The sequence below is a fragment of the Pelophylax lessonae genome (genome assembly GCF_965119305.1).
Source record: "Pelophylax lessonae genome assembly, chromosome: 6".
NCBI classification, from domain to species: domain Eukaryota; kingdom Metazoa; phylum Chordata; class Amphibia; order Anura; family Ranidae; genus Pelophylax; species Pelophylax lessonae.
In genome coordinates, this window is record NC_138773.1 from 13,686,270 (window position 1) to 13,708,087 (window position 21,818).

The following is a 21,818-nucleotide window of genomic DNA, read 5'->3' on the forward strand; positions in this document are numbered from 1 at the left end:
AGCCTGGTATGCATGAGGTGGGGGGGGACCTCACACCATTTTTATATCAGTTTTGCTGCAGCAGGTTCTACACGTGGTACAGATATGCCACTTTACAGGCAGACTAAGGGGTCCCCCAAATTTTTTTTATGGCCATTACATTGCATATAAGCCTTCAAAATGGGGACTTTTGATTTTTAATGTTCATGGAAGCTGGGGGAGGAAGTTAGACAAGGCTCTTTGAGATTTATTTATTTTCCCTCCAATTTTTCCCATTAACATAGAAACCAGTTATTTCCCAAAGTGTCAAGTGGAATCTTCTCTGGACTTTGGTGACATTCTAATGAAAAAAAGCACTGGACAGCAGCCCAAAGAAACATAAGCTAACCACAAATAATGATAGAAGATCACCTGTAGATGAATACTGGCAGTAGAATGTCATTGGAGTTAAGTTTTGCTTCAGTTATTGCTTCCATCCTCTTATCGAAAGAATGTTGCCAAACCACATCTTCATCCAGAGGCTGCAAGTTTCCTGCAATTATATGGAAAATTATCTCACTTTCTAATTGTTTTTAGACTGACAAGGAAATGTTTATCTAGAGTCATACATGATCATATTTTCAATCTGCATAAAGAGTAACGGGTAATTGTTGTTGAGTAACATTGTGCTGCCTGGGTCCAAGAATAAAATGTTGCCCCCCCCCCCCCCCCAAAAAAAAAAAAAAAACACGCCCACCAAATAGCTCCCACATACATTTTTTTTTTTATATCATGATAATTAAAACTAAAGTTACATTTATCAGGAAGTCAGATTTACATGCAACAGAACCTTGTCTATATGCAAAATTACAAACCACAAACTCCAGTATTATTTTGTTTTATATAACTTTATATAAATAGCTTAAATATATTGAAAAACAGTTTGTCATGAGCAACAGACAAGAACGACAACTGTAACGAAACTGCTACACCACAATGTGCTTGTGTGCTTCCATCAGAATACTGCTTCCTTCAGTCTTGAACATAGATATCAGATATTCTAGCCGCCCCCATACACAACTAGCCGAGAGTAGCTTGTATAAAATCTGGAACATTTATTGAAAAAACTCCCACAGAATATATACCCCACCAGGTCAGGTGCCTGATTACATTATCATATGCAGATGAAATTATGTACAGAATTATAATTAACATATCTAAGGAACAACCAACACAAACAGTATTCTACTTTCCCACTAGCAACTAATAGATGACAGTGATTTAATTAACTTGAGCTAATTAACTAGCAGGCTTGCCGTCATCGAGCTCATGAAGTACAGTACACATTATTATAAGTGTAAACACATCCCCACAGTAGACAATAGGTGAGTTAATCAGCACAATCAACAATGTGGGGAAGACAGGTGGTTGAGCTGATGATATTAACATCTGCCATGAGTCTGACTGTGCGGAGCAGTTCCCTATTGGCAATAGGCAGCTAGGCCTTTAACATGGATCCTAAGCCTAGAGTACCAGAGTCTGTGTGTCCTGTGGAGACATGGACTTGAATCCAAAGTAACATTACTCCAAGGGTCCCCCCAGCATACACCCCACAAAGAGCAGTGTTCCCTCACAAGCCATGGCCCGTAGTCAGTTGGCAAGAGGCTAGCCTGAAGTCCCCTCCAAAAGCCCCTGTCCTGAGTGAGTTTGTCACAAGCCCAATATTGAACTCCTATATATATCAATTGACTCAAATCAGTGCTTTACGTGCCTTCTTGGCTGAAAATATAGACATGGTGCTTTATAGAGCTTAATTTATAAAAAATAGTTTCAATATTATTACTATATAGCAATACAGCTTGTCATGGACAGACAACAACAACAACATTGCACTCAACTATATTTAAATCAACACAAATCAGTGTTTTATGCGCCTTCTTGGCTGCAAATATAGACACGGTGCAGGGGTCAGCAACCTATAACACATGTGCCATGCATGGCACTCAAGGTTCCTTTGCAGGGCACTTAAGCCTGCCACAGCCAAACTTGCTTGGGCTATCAGGGGTCCCAGTGGAACTTCGGATATCTGCTAGTGCAAACTGAGCAATGATTGCAGGTGGTGAGGGGCAATCCTAAATGTATTCTTTGCAGCACTTAGAGGAAGTGATCTCAGATCAATTTCTCCTATTGCTTTTGAAGGGGAACCCGAACTGGAGTAGAGCAGCAGGCATCTTGTGTTATACTTTCCATCTTGTGCACCAGAAAGACATATGCATTTATTTCCACCAGACATGGCTGCTGCATATTGTTGTCCAAAAAAAAAAAAGGACTATGCCATTGTGTATAAGGAGGACAAATCATGTGCTAGATTACCCCTCAAATCACTTTATGCCTACCTCCAAAAAAACGCCTTCTACAAAAACGCCCAGGTGTGATGTTGCAGGTGTTTTTTGGGGGCATTTTTTGGGCATCTTTGGAGGCAGGCATAACATCTGAACTTCTGTATAGGGGTATATATACACACACACTTATATGTATTTATACACATACACACATATAGGTGTGATAGAGCGAAGTCCTATGCCTGTCAATTATTTCATTAGCGCAGCCATAGGGTTCTGCTACTTTCACACCTATATATGTGTGTAGGTGTATATATACATATATGTGTGTCTGTATAGATACCCCTTCACGGAATTTTAGATGTCATGCCTGCCTCCAAAGACGTCCACTAAAAAGCCCAATAAACGCCTGCAACAAAAAGCTTGGTGTGAAAATAGCGGAGCCATATGCCTGTTCAAATGCAATTCTAATACAAACAAACTTTTTTTTTCTGGTTCTGGACATGCTACAGAGCTGAAACTTCACAGGTACACTTTTTAGACCCCCAGACACTAAATCCAAAGAAATCTCTTTTTTTTTTTCAATACTTTTTCCAATAATTGGCTCTCTATCAAAAATGACAATTTTTAAGAACTTTTTTTTGTGTGATTAATAGTCCCTGGGGCATGACCCAGAACCCTAGGCACTTTTTAGGGGCATTTATTGGGTTTTAGGGCTTCAAAATTGTGTTTTTTGATTACCGAAGTTCGGGTCCCATTGATTTCAATGGGGTTCTGAAATCCGGGCCGAACTTCGGGAGGTTCGGGTGTTCTGGTCGAACCAAACTTTTCAAAAGTTCGATCATCCCTAGTTGTCAAACTATGGCCCTCCAGCTGCTAATGGCCTACATCTTCCATAATACTCTGTCAGCTAAGAGGCTGTCAGAGAAGAATGAGAGATGTAGTCATGCTGGAGGGAAAGAGTTTGACAACCCCTGCCTTGGACCTATTAACCTTTTAATATAAGACAACAGCTTGTTTGCCTTTTTTTAACAGCTACACAGTCTACAATAATCCAAAAACACCTAAAGCCTTCTACTTTGTGGATTTAACCAACATACAGCCATTTAGAGATGGGGTTTTCAACCTGCAGCCCTCCAGATGTTGCAGGACTACATTTCCCATGATACTCTCTCATCTAAGAGGCTGGCAAGGGAGTGTGGGAGATACAGTGGGTACGGAAAGTATTCAGACCCCCTTAAATTTTTCACTCTTTGTTATATTGCAGCCATTTGCTAAAATCATTTAAGTTCATTCTTCTTCCTCATGAATGTACACATAGCACCCCATACTGACAGAAAAACACTGAATTGTTGACATTGTTGCAGATTTATTAAAAAAGAAAAACTGAAATATCACATGGTCCTAAGTATTCAGACCAGTATTTAGTAGAAGCCCCCTTTTGATCTAATACAGCCAGGAGTCTTTTTGGGAAAGATGCAACAAGTCTTTCACACCTGGATTTGGGGATCCTCTGCCATTCCTCCTTGCAGATCCTCTCCAGTTCTTCAGGTTGGATGGTAAACGTTGGTGGACAGCCATTTTTAGGTCTCTCCAGAGATGCTCAATTGGGTTTAAGTCAGGGCTCTGGCTGGGCCATTCAAGAACAGTCACGGAGTTGTTGTGAAGCCACTCCTTCGTTATTTTAGCTGTGTGCTTAGGGTCATTGTCTTGTTGGAAGGTAAACCTTCGGCCCAGTCTGAGGTCCAGAGCACTCTGGAGAATGTTTTTGTCCAGGATATCCCTGTACTTGGCCGCATTCATCTTTCCCTCGATTGCAACCAGTCGTCCTGTCCCTGCAGCTGAAAAACACCCCCACAGCATGATGCTGCCACCACCATGCTTCACTGTTGGGACTGTATTGGACAGGTGATGAGCAGTGCCTGGTTTTCTCCACACATACCGCTTAGAATTAAGGCCAAAAAGTTATATTTTGGTCTCATCAGACCAGAGAATCTTATTTCTCACCATCTTGGAGTCCTTCAGGTGTTTTTTAGCAAACTCCATGCGGGCTTTCATGTGTCTTACACTGAGGAGAGGCTTCTGTTGGGCCACTCTGCCATAAAGCCCCGACTGGTGGAGGGCTGCAGTGATGGTTGACTTTCTACAACTTTCTCCCATCTCCTGACTGCATCTCTGGAGCTAAGCCACAGTAATCTTTGGGTTCTTCTTTACCTCTCTCACCAAGGCTCTTCTCCCCCCGATAGCTCTAGTAAGGGTTCTGGTCGTCCCAAACGTCTTCCATTTGAGGATTATGGAGGCCACTGTGCTCTTAGGAACCTTAAGTGCAGCAGAAATCTTTTTGTAACCTTGGCCAGATCTGTGCCTTGCCACAATTCTGTCTCTGAGCTCTTCAGGCAGTTCCTTTGACCTCATGATTCTCATTTGCTCTTACATGCATTGTGATCTGGAAGGTCTTATATAGACAGGTGTGTGGCTTTCCTAATCAAGTCCAATCAGTATAATCAAACAAAGCTGGACTCAAATGAAGGTGTAGAACCATCTCAAGGGTGATCAGAAGAAATGGAAAGCACCTGAGTTAAATATATGAGTGTCACAGCAAAGGGTCTGAATACTTAGGACCATGTGATATTTCAGTTTTTCTTTTTTAATAAATCTGCAACAATGTCAACAATTCTGTGTTTTTCTGTCAGTATGGGGTGCTATGTGTACATTCATGAGGAAGAAGAATGAACTTAAATGATTTTAGCAAATGGCTGCAATATAACAAAGAGTGAAAAATTTAAGGGGGTCTGAATACTTTCCGTACCCACTGTATAGTCATGCAACATCTGGAGGGCAGCAGGTTGGACACCCCTGATAGAGTATTTTTTGCGCTATAGATAAAAAAAGACCAAAAGCCTGCATTTTCTTCGTTTCTGTTATAAAATTTTGCAAATTAGTAATCTTTTTCATATCTTTCTAATATTTTTTTACTGCTACATTTTTTAGTAAAAATAACCCAAACCAGTGTATAATATTTGGTCTTTGTGAAGGTTATAGAGTCTACAAGCTATGGTGCCAGAGCAGTCATTAAAAATTTATCACACCTGATGTACTGACAGCCTCATCTAATTTCTTGAGACACTAACAAGCCAAGACAGTAAATTCCACCCAAATGACCCCTTTTTGGACAGTAGACATTCCAAGGTATTTAGTAAAGAGGCATGGTGAGTTTTTTGAAGTTGTAATTTTTTTTCCCCACAATTCTTTGCAAAAATGAAGATTTTTTTTTTTTTTTTTCCACACAAAATTGTCAAATTAACAGGGTACAGTAAAACCTTGGTTTGAGAGTAACTTGGTTTAAGAGCGCTTTGCAAGACAAGCAAAATTTACAAATAAATTTTGACTTGATATACAAGCAATGTCTTGATATACAAGTAGCCTCAAGTCACAGCTGAGTATAAAAGAGAAGAGAGTGGCGCCTCTAAGTGTAGCAATATGGTTAAATTTAATGAAGGTACAACATTTAGCAACTCACATGGTTGATGATTGGAACAGGCACATCTAAGGATGCAGGCATCCAGGCTAAAGCTGTCCACATAGACCATCCTCCGCACCGCCATCTACGTCATCCCTTCCATGCTGCCCCTCGCTTTCAGATCGCTTTACTGCAGGGTGATCTTCCCGGTCAGGATTACAGACTGGCAGCCGGCGGTGCAGAAGATAGTCTATGTGGACAGCTTTACCCCGGATGCCTGCATACTTAGATGTGCCTGTTTTATTCATCAACCATGTGAGTTGCTAAATGTTGTACCTTCATTAAATGTAACCATATTGCTACACTTAGAGGCGCATCTCTTCTCTTTGATACTCTGTAGCTCCTGCTGGATTTTGCTTCTAATCCCCTTGTGGAAGCGGCTATTTGTGGATGGACATTTTATGGTTATATAACCTATTGCAATGCTATAATCATTTTATATGGACTTTAAACTGAAGGACTTATGAATAAATGGTTGTGGAACGAATCATCTGAGTTTCCATTATTTCTAGAGTTGAGTGGACACCTGGATGTCCATGTTCGACGGGTTTGGACGAACTTTAAAAAAAAGTCCGGGTCCGTGTCCCGGACTTTTGCCGAACTTTTCCCGGACACCAAACCCCATTGAAGTCAATGGGAACCCGAACTTTCAGGCACTAAAATGGCTCTAAAACACCAAAGGAAAGGGCTAGAGTGCTGCAAATGGCAGCAAAACATAATTAAGAGCATGGCAAGTGCTCTGCAAACAAATGTGGATAGGGAAATAACTTAGAACAACAAAAAAAAACAGAAAAATAAAACAATGTTCTTCATCTCTGAAGGACGAGGCCCATATGGAGTAGGAGGGAGGTTGAGGTGGTGGTAGATGTGGCGGTGTAGGTGGAAGCGGCGGTGGAGGAGGACCAGGGCCAGATTAAGAGCATCATGGGCTTGGTGCTGAGGATTTTGAAGGGCCTTAAGGGCCGTGCCTTGGCATGCACCCAGAGGAGGAAGGGTGTAGCCATGCATGCCTAATTCAACATGGGATACTGTCTCTGAAGCCCATAAACACATCCATGCATCGGCAACTGTCCCTCCTTGTCCGGCCTTCGCGCTGTGTGGGGAGGTTCTGAGGGTGCTGCCTGGGGAAGCGAGCATAGAAGCCAGACGTCTGTGTTTACAAGTGACAGAAGAGCGGTAACAGTGAATATGGCCAACCCGGGGCCTATATAAAAGGTAGGGGCCTGGAGCTGCAGCTCCAATAGCCCCTACGTTAATCTGGCCCTGAGGAGGAGGACGAGGTAGCCAACACTGCTTCTTTTCACAAATTTTAAATGAGGGTACACCCCAAAAGAGTGAGAAAGAGCAAAAATGGAACAATGGGTGGGTAAGGTCGGTATCCATTGCTATTCTGCATAAGGTACGGAAAAGTCCCGTGGGATCCATGCCTGGTTCATTTTAATGAACGTGAGCTTGTCCACATTGTCTCTGGACAGGCGGCTGCGCTTGTCTGTTATAACGCCCCCAGCCGTGCTAAATACCCGTTCAGATAATACACTGGCTGCAGGGCACGCCAGCACCTCCAAGGCGTAAAGGGCAAGCTCAGGCCATGTGCCCAATTTGGAGACCCAGAAGTTGAAGGGGGCAGACCCGTCATTCACTACATGTAGGCGTGTGCACACATACTGCTCCACCATGTTGGTAAAATGTTGCCTCCTGCTAAGACGTTCCATCTGAGCTGCTGGTGCTGCTGTTTGTTGTGGCGTGCTGACAAAGCTTTTCCACATTTCGGCCATGCTAACCCTGCCTTCTGAGGTGCTGGCGGTGCCCTGGTTGCGTTGGCGACCTCTTCCTCCTCCTCCTCTGCCTTGTGCTTCCACTGAAGCCCCGCTGTCAGGTGGGAATGCCAGCAGCATCTCGTCTACCAGCGTGCGCTTGTACTCGCGCATCTTGCGATCGCGCTCCAGTGAGTGAATTAAGGACGGTACGTTGTCCTTGTAACGGGGATCCAGCAGTGTGGCCACCCAGTAATCAGCACAAGTTAGAATGTGGGCAACTCGGCGGTCGTTGTGGAGACACTGCAGCATGTAATCGCTCATGTGTGCCAGGCTGCCCAGAGGCAACGAAAGGTTGTCCTCTGTGGGAGGTGTATCGTCCGTGTCCTCTGTATCCCCCCGGCCACGCACCAGTGATGGCCATGAGCTGGCCTGGGTGCCACCCTGCTGTGAACATGGTTCCATCTCCTCCTCCAGCTCCTCCTCCTCCTCATCCTCCTCATCCTCCAGAACTGTGCCCCTGCTGGACAATTGTGTCCCTGGCGTTTGTGTGTGCAGGAACCCACCCTCGGAGCCCCTTGCGAATGACTGCCTTGGAAATGTTACCTCTTCATCCTCCTGCTCCTCCTCCTCCTCATCCTGTGCCACATCCTCTTCCATCATCGCCTGAATTGTTTTTTCAAGGAGGCATAGAAGTGGGATAGTTAAGCTGAGAACGGCGTCATCGCCACTGGCCATGTTGGTGGAGTACTCAAAACAGCGCAACAAGGCACACAGGTCTCGCATGGAGGCCCAGTTATTGGTGGTGAAGTGGTGCTATTCCGCAGAGTGACTCACGCGTGCGTGCTGCAGCTGAAACTCCACTATGGCCTGCTGCTGCTCGCACAGTCTTTCCAGCATGTGCAAGGTGGAGTTCCACCTTGTGGGCACGTCACATATGAGGCGGTGAGCGGGAAGGCCGAAGTTAAGCTGCAGCGCTGACAGGCGAGCAGCAGCAGGGTGAGAACGCAGAAAGTGCGCACAGATGGCCCGCACTTTCTGCAGCAGCTCTGACATATTGGGGTAGTTTTTAAGGAACCTCTGCACCACCAAATTCAGCACATGCGCCAGGCAAGGGATGTGCGTCAAACCGGCTAGGCCCAGAGCTGCTATGAGATTTCGCCCGTTATCGCACACCACCAGGCCGGGCTTGAGGCTCGCTGGCAACAACCACTCATTTGTCTGCTGTTCCATGCTCCTCCACAACTCCTGCGCGGTGTGTGGTTTGTCCCCCAAACAGGCAAGTTGTAAAACTGCCTGCTGTCGTTTACCCCTGGCCGTGCTGAAGTTGGTGCTGAAGGTGTTACGCTGTCCGGATGAGGAGGCGGTAGAGGATGAGGAAGCGGAGTAGGAGGAGTTAGGAACAGGAGGCAAACTGAAGCGCCCTGCAATCCTCGGTGGTGGAAGGACATGCGACAAATTGCTATCCACCTCAGGCCCATCCACCACTGCATTTACCCAGTGTGCCGTTAGGGAGATATAACACCCCTGACCGTGCTTACTGGTCCACGTATCGGTAGTTAGGTGGACCTTGGCACAGATGGCGTTGCGCAGTGCACACCTGATTTTTTCCCCCACTTGGTTGTGCAGGGAAGGGATGGCTTGCCTGGAAAAGTAGTGGCGGCTGGGCACGACGTACTGTGGGACAGCCACCGACATAAGGTTTTTAAAACTGTGCGTCTCCACCAGACGGAATGACAGCATTTCAAAGGCCAATAATTTTGAAATGCTGGCATTCAGGGCCAGGGATCGCGGGTGGGTAGGGGGGTACTTCCTCTTCCTCTCAAGTGTTTGGGAGATGGAAAGCTGAACGCATCCACGGGACATTGTGGAGATGGTTGTTGGTGACCCAGGTGGTGGTGTTGCTGACAGATCGTCTGTTTGCGGGGTGGCAGGTGCCGGTATCACTACAGATGTGGCTGGAGCGGCCGAGACTGCAGCAGAAGAGGAAGCAGGATGAGCCAAAGACATTTCTTGGTTTTGAAGGTGTGTACTCCACTGCAGCTCGTGCTTTGCACTTAGATGCCTGATCATGCAGGTTGTGCTCAGGTTGAGAAGATTTATGCCTCGCTTCAGGCTCTGATTGCACAGGGTGCAAACCACTCGTGTCCTGTCATCAGCACATTTTCTAAAGAACTTCCACGCTAGAGAACTCCTTTGAGCTGACTTTGGTGTGCTCGTTCCCTTGCTGCGTTGGGAAGTAGCAGGCGTAGTGTCTAGGGCACGGCCGCTCCGCTTCTGCACCCTGCTCCCTCTTCTGCTGTGCTGGTGGCTCTGTGCGACCACCGTCTCTTCCTCCAAACTACTCAGGTCACCTGCATGACGTTCATTCCATGTGGGGTCGAGGACCTCATCGTCCTCCACATCATCTTCCACCCAGTCTTCACCCCTGCCCTCCTTGTCGGTCTCCACAATGCTGAACGCCGCAGCAGTTGGCACCTGCGTTTCGTCATCATCGGAGACGTGCTGTGATAGTCCTTCCATGTACTCATCTTGAGAAATAAGTGGTTGAGCATCGCTGCACTCAATCTCTTCCACTTCTGGGGCAGGGCAAGGTGGATGGCCCTGGGAAACCCTGCTGACAGAGTCATCAAAAAGAAGAAGAGACTGCTGCACGACTTGGGGCTCAGACTGCTTGCCTGATTTGCAAGGGGATGAGGTGAAAGACGGTTGGAAATCGGCTGCAGGTGCCAACTCTGACCTTTCTGCAGTAGACTGGGTGGGAGACAATGTGAAGGAACCGGAGGCACTGTCAGCAACCCAATCTACTATCGCCTGTACTTGTTCTTGGCTCAACACTTGTAGAGGCGCATGATGCCCTACCAAATACTGCTGCAGGTTCTGTCGCCTACTCACACTTGAGGAAGGTGTTTGACTTGTGCGTGTAGCTGGCACAGATCGACCACGTCCTCTCCTTGCAACAGGAGCTCTACCAGCAGCACCACGACCCAGGCCACGGCCCCTATTTGACGGTCTCCTCATATTTCTGTAATTTATGATCTTGCCCTAGAAAGGTGTTTATTGAATAGCGGAACAAAACAACAACAGTATCGTACGGGTGTATCTCACAGTCAAATATGCAAACTATGCCGCAATTTAATTTTTTTTACCCAAAAAGGGTGTTTATTAAATAGCGGAATAGAAAAACAGTATACAAATACAACGGGTGTATCTCACAGTCAAATATGCAAAGTATGCCACAATTTAATTTTTTTCACCCCAAAAGGGTGTATATTGAATAGCGGAAAAGAAAAAAGTATATAAAATGGTGTATCTCACACGTACAAACACAGACTAGGCCCCGATTACAATTTTTTGTACCCTAAAGGGAGGATGAGGATGAGGAAGAGGAGTAGGAGGAGTTCGGAACAGGAGGCAAACTGAAGCGCCCTGCAATTCTCGGCGGTGGAAGGAGATGCGCCAAACAAATTTAAAAGGTGTATCTCACACGTACCGATACAGACTATGCCGCAATTTAATTTTTTTCACCCCAAAAGGGTGAATATTGAATAGCGGAATAGAAAAAATTTTATAAAACGGTGTATCTCACACGTACAAACACAGACTAGTCCCCGATTACAATTTTTTGTATCCTAAAGGCAGGATGAGAATGAGGAAGAGGCGTAGGAGGAGTTCGGAACAGGATGCAAACTGAAGCGCCCTGCAATCCTCGGCGGTGGAAGATGCGCCAAACAAATTTTAAAGGTGTATCTCACACGTACCGATACAGACTATGCCGCAATTTAATTTTTTTTACCCCAAAAGGGTGTATATTGAATAGTGGAATAGAAAAAAGTATATAAAATTGGTGATTTTTCAATAGCACATGTGAACACAGCAGTGTCTTATGTTTTATGTCACGATCAGCAGCAGGCTATGAAGGGAAAAAAAAATAATTCCCCTTTAACTTTGTAATTTTTAAATAGCAGATTAGAACAGCAATCTGTAGTAAAATATAGCTGAACGCTGCACACAACAGACTGATAAAAATATATTTTTTTCTTCCTCCTCCTCCTCCTCAGTGGGCTAAAGTGAGGGCAAAAAGATCGTTCACTGCACCTCCCCCCACACAGCAAAATCGATGTAGATCGCTAATGGACGATTGTTCTGTCCTGTGTCTCCTATCTGTCCCTGCCTACTCTCTCCAGCCTGTCCCTAAAATGCTCAAATATCTTTCCCTGCCTACACTCCGACCTGTCCCTGCATTCTTTTCGGGCACAATGTTATTTTTCCCTGTCTGTCCCTAATCAGCAGCAGCCAGCACCGTTGTGTGTGCTCTCTCCCTACACTACAGCAGACTGACGCACAGCGCGCTGTGTCTCTCGAGCTTATAAGACTTGGGTCACATGCTTCAGCTGGCCAATCACAGCCATGCCATTAGTAGGCATGGCTGTGATGGCTTCTATGGCACACCAGTTAAACGCTTGTTGATTGGCTGTTGAAAGCCCGCCATTAAAAGCGTGCCATTACATACAAAACAGGAAATAAAATTACCGAACACGGATTTTAAACCCGAACATACAGTAAAGTTTTCGGGTCCGTGTTCGGGTAACAAAAATCCAATTATCCGGTACGGACCCGAATAATACAGTCCGTGTTCGCTCAACATTTTTTTTTTGTCACTTTAATTGACAGCAGGCTTCTAGAAGTGAAAACAAACAAGGTGTGTGGGGAATAATAAAAATCTTTATCCTGTCCCTACCCCTTATTCTGACACCAAACTAACCCAACTCAACCATATTAATACCATACATCCCAAACCCAAACACTTGGCCTTAACCTATAACCTAGCCTATAAAATATGGCCTTTCATTAAACTGACCCCAACCCTATCTTTAACCTCTTCAGCCCCCCTTAATGATCAGGCCATTTTTTGTAAATACGGCACTGCTTTACTTTGACTGACAATTGCGCAGTCGTGCGACTCTGTACCCAAATAAAATTGATGTTCCTTTTTCCCACAAATAGAGATTTCTTTTGGTGGTATTTAATCTGCAATTTAAATTTTTTGCTCTATAAAAAATAAAATAGCGACAATTTTGAAAAAAAAAATATTTTTTACTTTCTGCTAAAAAACATTCCCAATAAAAAAATGTAAAAAATCTAATTTAATCATCAATTTAGGCAAATATGTACAGTATTCTCCTACAAGTTTTGGTAAAAAAAAAATCCCAATAAGAGTATATTGGTTTGCGAAGGTATTGCTTCTACAAACTATGGGACATATTTATAGAATTTTTTATTTTTTTTATTGTTTTTACTAGTGATGGCGGTGATCAGCAATTTTTAGCAGGACTGCAACATTTGCGGCGGAGGAATCTGGCACTCAGTGCTCTGGATTGGGACAAGTACATACTATAGAGGGATATACTCTGTTCACATTTCATGTCCGAGGTTTACAACCACTTTAACTGCTTTCCGACTGCCCCCCCCCCCCCCCCCCCCGCATATATACTGGCTGGCTCCGCTGCATGAATCAATGTACCTGCAAGGATATTTGCAGGAGTGCTCCTGGGGGTGCTCCCCTATTTGCCAGCGGGGAAGCTGATTCACGGGGCCGGCGGCAGCCATTGCCGCCGAGCGCCCTCTATCATTCCCCGTGGAGAGAGAACGTTGTAATGATGTCTTCACGGAGCGGTACGACGAAACTAGTTGGACATGACCAAGACGCTGGGAGACACTGCGCTTGTCAGTCTCAGTCTGTCAGCTGAGGATGTAGCAGCCGGAGACAGGTAAAAGATTACAAAGTATACCTACATTGTTTCTGCAATATTGTAACCACACCAGATTCCCTAGTGTCGGGTTGACACTGAACAATGTGAGTGAAATTTTTATTCAATAAAAATTGTTGTATCATACGGAATCACGCTATGTGGGCTTTTACTTTCTCCTGTATACATGGCATATCCCTGTCTGTGATCTTGTGAGGTCTGTCTGAGGAAGAGACAGTGAAGTGGGACACCAACTTATATATCCTAAAAAGGTTTTATTGCTGGTTTATAATGTTACCAGCTATGGAAGAGCCCTGGGGCCATCATAGAAAAAAACACATTTCAAAGATTTCTTAGCTTGAAATTTTTTTTTTTTTTTACAGAATTCTGAGTTTCAAAGTCAGAATTCTGAGATTACAAGTTTGGACCATGCTAGAAAAATTTAAACACAATTCTGAGATTTAAAGTCAGAATTCTGAGTTTCAAAGTCAGAATTCTGACTTTTAATCTCAGAATTCTGACTTTTAATCCCAGAATTGTGTTTAAATTTTTTTTAGCATGGTCCAAACTTGTAATCTCAGAATTCTGACTTGCAAAGTCAGAATCCTGACTTTCAAACTCAGAATTCTGTAAAAAAAAAAAAAAAAAAATTCAAGCTAATAAATCTTTGAAATGTTATTTTATGGTTGCCCCAGGGCTCTTCCATAACCAGCCATCCCATCTGGGGAGTTAGTTTGGGGAGACTGGTGGAAACAGCACAAGAGGTGCCTCACAGTGCACGTTGGCTTTGAAGAGTGATCACACGGCTGACATTTCCTGCACATTTTCCTGCTGCACTTTATTGGACTTTTTTCTTGGGACTTTTTTCTATGAATGTTTTTTATATTATACAGTTTAAGGTTTCACCTATATGATTAAGTAGTTATGCATGATTATTAATTTATTTCAGCAATGTCCATATGAATATTTACAGATCATTACCAATTTTAGTAATTGGATCTAGACACTGTCACACAGTATTTTTTTAATTTGCTAACAAATATTTGAGCACAATTATTAGCACAGTTTGCACACTTTATTCAAGAGACATGTTTGTGGTGTCACCATTTAGGATGACTACACACACATAATATGTGTATATTTTACTTATTCAATTACTTATGAAATTAGCACCGTGCACTTTTGTATTTAATATCTAATATATTCAATATTTATTTCTATATTGAACAGGCACATATCACTTTATGGTATAGAAGTTTAGCACTCCTTACGCCAATTTTTTTGGTTTATATAGCAGAAAGTGAAAATATTTTTTTCAGAATTGTTGCTCTTTTTTTGTTTATAGAGTAAAACATAAAAATGGCAGAGGTGATCAGATACCACCAAAATAAATCTCTATTTGTGGGAAAAAAAGAACTTCAATTTTATTTGGGTACAGCGTCACACAACCGCGCAATTGTCCGTTAAAATAACGCAGTGCCGAATCGCAAAAAGTGGCCTGGTCATTAGGGGGGGGGGGGAAGCCTTCCGGTCCAGAAGTGGTTAAAGTGCATGGAATAATGACCCTAACCTGTAACCTATCTCTAACATTTTGCATAGCCTTAACAATGCTCACCATAATCCTAACCTAACCTAACGTTTTTGGCCCTAATCCTGAACCATAATCCCAACCTAGCAAGAAATGGTTAGCACCTTTGTCTTGCATTTAAGGAATCCTGTGCTCAGATCCTTATTGAGACACTCCAAATACAGTTTGTATGTTCTTCCCACGTTTGTGTAGATTTTTTGTCTACTAAGATACAAACATATATTGCTGTGGTAAGTGGCTTTCTCTTAAACTTCCCTAGTTGTAGACAAATTTGATTTTGAGCTGATTTTAATGACAGGGCCTGATGCAAACAGTTCTATGTCCTTTGTAAAGTTCTATGGATAATGCTGGCACTCTTTAAGATGTAAGCTCCTCTGCGAAGGTCTCGTATAATGGCTTGATGGTCTTTCTTGAATGTTGGCACTAGAATTTAGACAAATATTAGACATATGTAATAAAAAAAGAATACTGACCAAGCTGAGCATAAATTTCTTCCTTTTCATAGTTGTCTGCTTTTCCAAACCCTCGATTGTCCACCAGGGTGATGATGTCAGTCAGGGGGTATGATTTTCTTTGCCGGGTATGTCCCCCTTGGCTTTCGTTGGCTGATGCCTCAGAAGCCTTGACCTCAAACTTGCCACCAAGCAAGGCATACCTCAGGGAATTGATGAAGGATGATTTTCCATGACCAGCGTGACCACAGACCTGGAGCAAGATCCGATTGTAGCCCATATTTCCCATCTCAGAGCTTTCAAGGTTGTAGCTGAGGATCTTCTCTCTCAGGTTCACCAAATTCTCCATCTCTGCTGACTGAGAGAAAATTGTGGGACATATTAAGACAAGAAAAAGGGAAAGTGAATTAAAGAGAACCCATCACAAAACAAAGATCCCGTCTAAATACTCTCAAATGAAGCTTGCCATTGTTCAGATTCCAGGTCTAGGTGAAACCTAATCAATTTTGTATCAGTGTAAGTGTAGTCTCTGGATCAGATCTGGTACATGGACTGAATATCGGAATAGATAATACCTGCTCGCCCCAATGGCTTCTGAAACTTCTGAGACATGTATCTTTTTTGTAACAGATTACCTTTAAATATAAGTAGCTCAGGAGACACTTGTAGTTGCTTGCAGTAAAAACTCCAGCCTTGTTTAAAAAAAAAAAGTATAAAGTTGCTACAGTGAGCATTATGTGCTCTGTCAAAAGAGCCAGCTAGTGTAGGTGGGGTGTAGTGTGTGCATTGGCAATGATTCCCACAGTTGGGTGCAATGTCAAACATGTATTGAAGTAATGTAGCAGCAATTCACAACAAACCTGGTGGAAAAGCTACCCAGCTGGAGGCACTCATGGTTTCTGAGACATGAAAGGACCAGATTTCAGCTGTGTCTGTTGAGAAGGGGCTGAATAAAGCCTGGCCATGTTGTGGCCGAGAAGGTGTCCAGAAGAGGTGTGACCCTATGGTTTTCCTCCTCGTCAGGAACCCATCCCTAATGCTAGAGCTGTTCCTAACAAGCAGAGTACCTGTCCCTACTCTACCAACTCGCAAAATGCACGCCAAACCTGGAAGCTAGGGCCTTAAAAAGGCTCTGACTGAGAAGGGATGGCCAGCAGAGTCACATGGGGCTTCAGCATCCAATCAGTTTGCTTCCCCAGTGACCCAGGAAACAACAGAGGGACCAAGTTCCTCCCGACTTCCTCTCCAACTGTTGTGCCGCTGCGGAATAGCTCCACCTGCAGTGCAGAAAGTAGACTGCACTTGGCTACATGTGCTTACGCTAAAATCTGAACATTATTATATCTTTTTTTTTTTTTTCCAATAAAAAGCTTTATTGCATAAGTTATCAAAAACAAACAATATCTTCAGTTATAACAAAAAATAATAATTGAACAATGCAAGTCAGAGCATCTTGGAACATGGAAATAACATGTAAATGTACACGGTACAGGTCAGATAGGTGTAATACATAACAATACAGAAGGAAATATCATAACTGCAGTGACCAGACCATAAAAATGTAGACATTTAATTAAGATAAATGCCGCATAACCGCGGCCACGGCAAGGAAGCCGTAAAGAAAGAAAAAGAAGGGGGAAGAAAAGAGAAAGAGCAAAGCAAGGAGCAAGAAGGGGTCAGGATAAGGGAAGAAAGAGTGTGCAAGATCATGGTGATTATATGAGAAGGGGTTCATTAATCGTCCTCCGAATCACGAATCATGTCAGTCATTTTAAGTTATCAGTAAAAGTAAGGTTCAGGCTTATTGGACAAAGAATCTTTTGAAAGTGTCAGAGAATGTAAATTCCAGCCAGGGTCGCCAGACTCTGTGGAAGGAAGAATCGGTTTCTCTTTTTATGGCAATTATCTCCTCCATCTCATAAAAATTTTTGATTCTATCAATCCATTCCTTTATAGAAGGCCCAGACTGGGCATTCCAATGTAGAGGGATGGCTGCCTTTGCAGCATTGAGCAAGTGTCTAGTAAGGGATCGCTTATATTTCCTATAGGATTCGTTATGCACATGTAAGAGACAGCAAGCAGCATCTAGCGGTAATTTAGTGTTAGTGATGAACTTTATAAGGTGAATAACCTCACTCCAGAATTCCTGTATGATGGAGCACTCCCACCACAGATGTAAGAAGGTCCCTCTCTCCTTTAGACACCTCCAACATCTGTCCGAGACCTGCGCGGACCACACCTTTAGTTGCACTGGGGTGATGTACCAGTGTGTCAGAATTTTATAGGAAGTCTCTTGCACTTTTGTGCTTAAAGAGCATTTATGTGTGAAGACACACGCTTTTTCCCATTGCTTGTCTGTAATTGTGCAATTTAAATCTTTCTCCCACAGTGATTTGTTTTTGTCAGACAAGACTCCACAAGGCAGGGATAGCCATTGATATGCCTGTGAGGTAGTTTTGGTGCGCGGTGTCTGTCCAAGGCAGATCTCCTCCAGAGCTGTTAGAGGGGTGTTCAATTGCAATTTGGATTTTGCGTTTCGGAAAAAGTTATGAAGCTGCACGTAGTTCCAAAAGGAAAGATGAAAATCCCTGGGTTGACGATTATTAAATTCTTCGAGAGAGAGCAACCTGCTGCCAGAAATGCAGTCAACAACTCGCAACTGCGCCCTGTGGTGGTCCCCACTGCCTGATTCAGACTTAAAATCAAGGCCCGGGGTGAAATCCGGGTTGTTTGAAACTGAGGTCATCAACCCAAATTTGGTAATCAGATGATGTTTGGTTGTGACACGGTTGATGATGTCCAGGGTAGTGGATATCAAAGGATGCTGTTTAATTTCTAAAGGGTAATTTTCAGGGCTTGACCAAAGGAGATTTTGTGTAAGGTAATTAGTACAGTCTCTTTCTAGGGCAACCCAATCTTTTTGTGAAACATGGCAGTGCCAGTCCACAACTCTCGTGATGTGAGTGGCTTGATGATATTTAGCAAAATTTGGCAGACCTATACCTCCACTATGCTTAGAACATTGTAGAATCTGAAGATTGATTCAATTATATCTTATAATCTTATATTATTACATCTGTGCAGGTCACACATATGACTATATCTATTATCATATATATCACTTTTTACTCTTTTCTCGTAATTGATTATAGATTTTATATAATCACATGAAATATGATGAATATACAGTTAAATTATTATTTTATATTCTTAGCAATTTTTTTCAGACTATTCTGGTCACGATGTGCTCCTTTTACCATTGCCGATCTGGGCAATGTTTCTACTTACCCCCTCTATGGGTCCATTCCAGCTCCCCCTCCGTCTCCTTATCCCCTTATTCTGACCTCAATGTACCCACCTCAGCCCCGGGGTAGACAGTCGCTGTGTGGTGGTGACCTCTTTCGCCTTCAGAAAAAAATGTTTTTGTCTTTTTTGGGCCACTATAGTAAGTAGCTACTTTTATTTAATATTGGAGCAATGGTTATTATTTATTAGTTTTTTGTTTTTTTACATACATTTTACATTTGAATGTTAATCTACATTTACAGACTCAAAATTTAAAATGAGCTCCTGATGAGTGGACGTAGAGCCACGAAACGCGTAGAGCCTATAAGATATGAAGATAGACCATTTGTTGTTTATATATATAATGTATTGACGTATTGATGTATTCACGGATTGATTATTATGTAAATATATTTTTTATGAATTTATATACTTCATGTTCAGTTTTTGATATGTGGATATTTATATTTATCGTTATAATACTGTACCCTCTATGAAATGTGGAATAAAATATTTATTTCTGTGACATTTCAAATTACTTTTAATATTTTCTAATGACTGACCTCATTTAAAGTCCCACAACCTTTGCTTTTTCTCTATCTGTGCAGGTCAATTTACTGGACGGTGTGTGACCCTCCAATAGGATAGTATGGGGTCAGAGGTCTTCTTAAGCCCTTAGTACTGCCTGACCTCAAACACAACTCCCGGCTCCTGATAATGCACAAGAGCAACACTGGCACTGATCATAAGGTCACCCTAGAGAGACCCATCTCCTTGGAACTTAGTTTTAGCAAGTGTACTTGAATGGCTTTTCTTTATGTAGCACTACTCCCAAGGGAGCTGCTGGTTACGGGTCCCCTTGGGTTACCATTACGAACAGTAGAACAATCTGCCATTTCCCAAGTGTTTTTACTTGAGACAAGAATCAGTCCAGTTTCTTTGGTTTTTATGTTTTATTAGGAACTTGGATAGAAGAAGGGATAAGTGGGATACTCCAACTGAACAAAACTATGCACAATAGTCAGGAACAACACGAGTAAATGCCGGTTAACGCTGGTTAATGCTGAGTAACGCTGCAACACTGAAATTCAGCTAGTCACGGCTAGGCCGCTGGTTTCAGTCTGTCACTAGCTGTGACGCAGAACTGAAGTAATTCTCTGAGGTAATCTATACTCTGAAGCAATCTGTACTCTGAAGCAGCTGAACTGTACTGCTGAAGTAATTTGTACTGCTGAACAACTTCAGGGCCCTTACTGGCACCCCCATTGTTCCTAATTCTCAGGGTTCACTACACGGCACCCCCTTTACTGTAACACTCTGAGTGAGCTAGCTCCTTGATCCCCTGACTTCTCTGGACTGGTCCCCTCTCCTAGGCAGATCCCTTGGTACTCACAATACTGTTTTTCCCAAAGTCCTCTGGCCTGCAGCTCCACTGGTCAGCACACTGGATCCTCTGCAGCTCAGCTCCACTCCTGGTCCCTGGACCACCTTCTTCACTCTGCAGGAGGAGAGGCAGCCTTCCACCTCCTCCTGGGACTTTGCTCCTGCCAAAAGACACCCTGTCACATGCTCCCGCCCTGTTTATGGCCAATCTCAGGATGCATTGCCACATGCCCTCCCACTAGGGCTGCCATGAAACAGGATGTGTCACTGACTAGGTTTCCTCCACTTTCCAACAAACTCCCTCATTGGATACAGTGGGGACACTTCCTCAGACCCGGTGAATCACACCTGGAAACATGTGAAAGGCAAAACTAACAGATCAGCTCCCATGATAAGCAGCAGGAGCAAAATAGATGCTTTTACCTAGCACCTGTCTAGGAGGGTGCTACATTTACATGAACAGAATTCTCGCAACCTATGCAGCTTACCTGAACAGAACAGTTTTTTTTTATCCTGTTTTATTTGTTTTGAGGAACATCTAAACATCTAAAAAAAATAAAAAATAAGGTTGACACCAACACGTCCACAGTGTCCGACATTGACCACACCAGCTTTTCCAACATGCCACATCGCCAGTCCAGGACCCAATATACACACATTAGTCTCAGCACGCAGACTATTTTTTTTCTAGAAGTGTTCAAGCTTTTGAGGTTGTTCCATTAGACTTCTGGGCACCCCTTCTCCAGGACCCAGGTGTCATTTGCCGTTTGGTATAGGATGCAAAAGAAAAAAAAAAAGAATGTCTGCCAACAGCATTCAATAGAATGAGGGTCATTTTGAAAGTAACAATAGGGGAAACTGTGGTCCCACTTTTCACACCTAAGAAAAACTGTCACCCTACAGCTATGTATTGTAGTAGACTAGTTGGCCGTCTTCATTTTTCTATGAGAACATACAGAAATACATTAAATGTTTCCAAAACATGAATAAAATATCTAACAATGTATACCTTTTTACCTCTGGTTTTCCTTACCTACTTTCGTATTAGAATCTATTATCCAGCTTTTTCAAAAGCTGAAAGTGCCTGCATGTCATCATTCCAGTCCCAAATCCCAAAACAATGTTGTTCCTTGTTTGAGGCAAGGGAGCAAAACCAGGCAAATGACTCTAAAAATCCTGTTGTTCCATATGTTTCCTCTCCTAAAGCTCACTTACCGCTTGTGTAGCTATTGAGGTCTGCAGTATAAGATACGCTGCAACTTCTGCTTTCAGAAAATAGTTTATTACAACGAAAGTAAAACATTGTTTCCTGTATTTCCGCTATTCAAAGTCTGTTTGTCTGATATGTGACCTTTGTGTTTGACACTTTAACTGCCAGAAGGAAACTGGTAACAAGCTAGCAAAATAGCCTGGATGGTGACTGCCATGGGCTTTGTATAGTGGTTTGGCAAAGGTATCAGTAAAAGTATAATAATTATATATACCCCCCTGTATATATATATATATATATATATATATATATATATATATATATATCTCTGTATATATATATATATATATATATATATATATATAATATAAAATGCAGCGCTACAATAAATGAAAAAACACTGTTAAAAACGAACACTAATAAATGTCCATTCAGTTGCATAAAATGTCGAATGAGAAAGTTCAAACTTCCACCCATCCGATGTGTGAACATCAATTTGGCATTGAGTGAACAGTCTACACCTCCACCAGGTATATGAGCCTCTTACTAGAAGATTAGGATGATCAGGGCAAAAGA

The 21,818-nt window shown here is 43.0% G+C and overlaps 1 protein-coding gene across 1 annotated transcript in view; it reads right to left on the reverse strand.

Moving 5' to 3' along the window:
• LOC309558278 (uncharacterized protein) overlaps window positions 1-15,732 on the reverse strand; it is a 37,180-nt gene extending 21,448 nt beyond the window's left edge. The window contains exons 1-2 of the mRNA XM_082261333.1: window positions 15,386-15,732; window positions 391-511 (exon numbers count right to left, since the gene is read on the reverse strand). Of these exons, the coding sequence (XP_082117459.1) occupies window positions 391-511; window positions 15,386-15,713 (449 nt within the window). The 5' untranslated portion in view covers window positions 15,714-15,732. The remainder of the gene's footprint in view (window positions 1-390; window positions 512-15,385) is intronic.
• Between the last annotated feature and the right edge of the window lie 6,086 nt (window positions 15,733-21,818).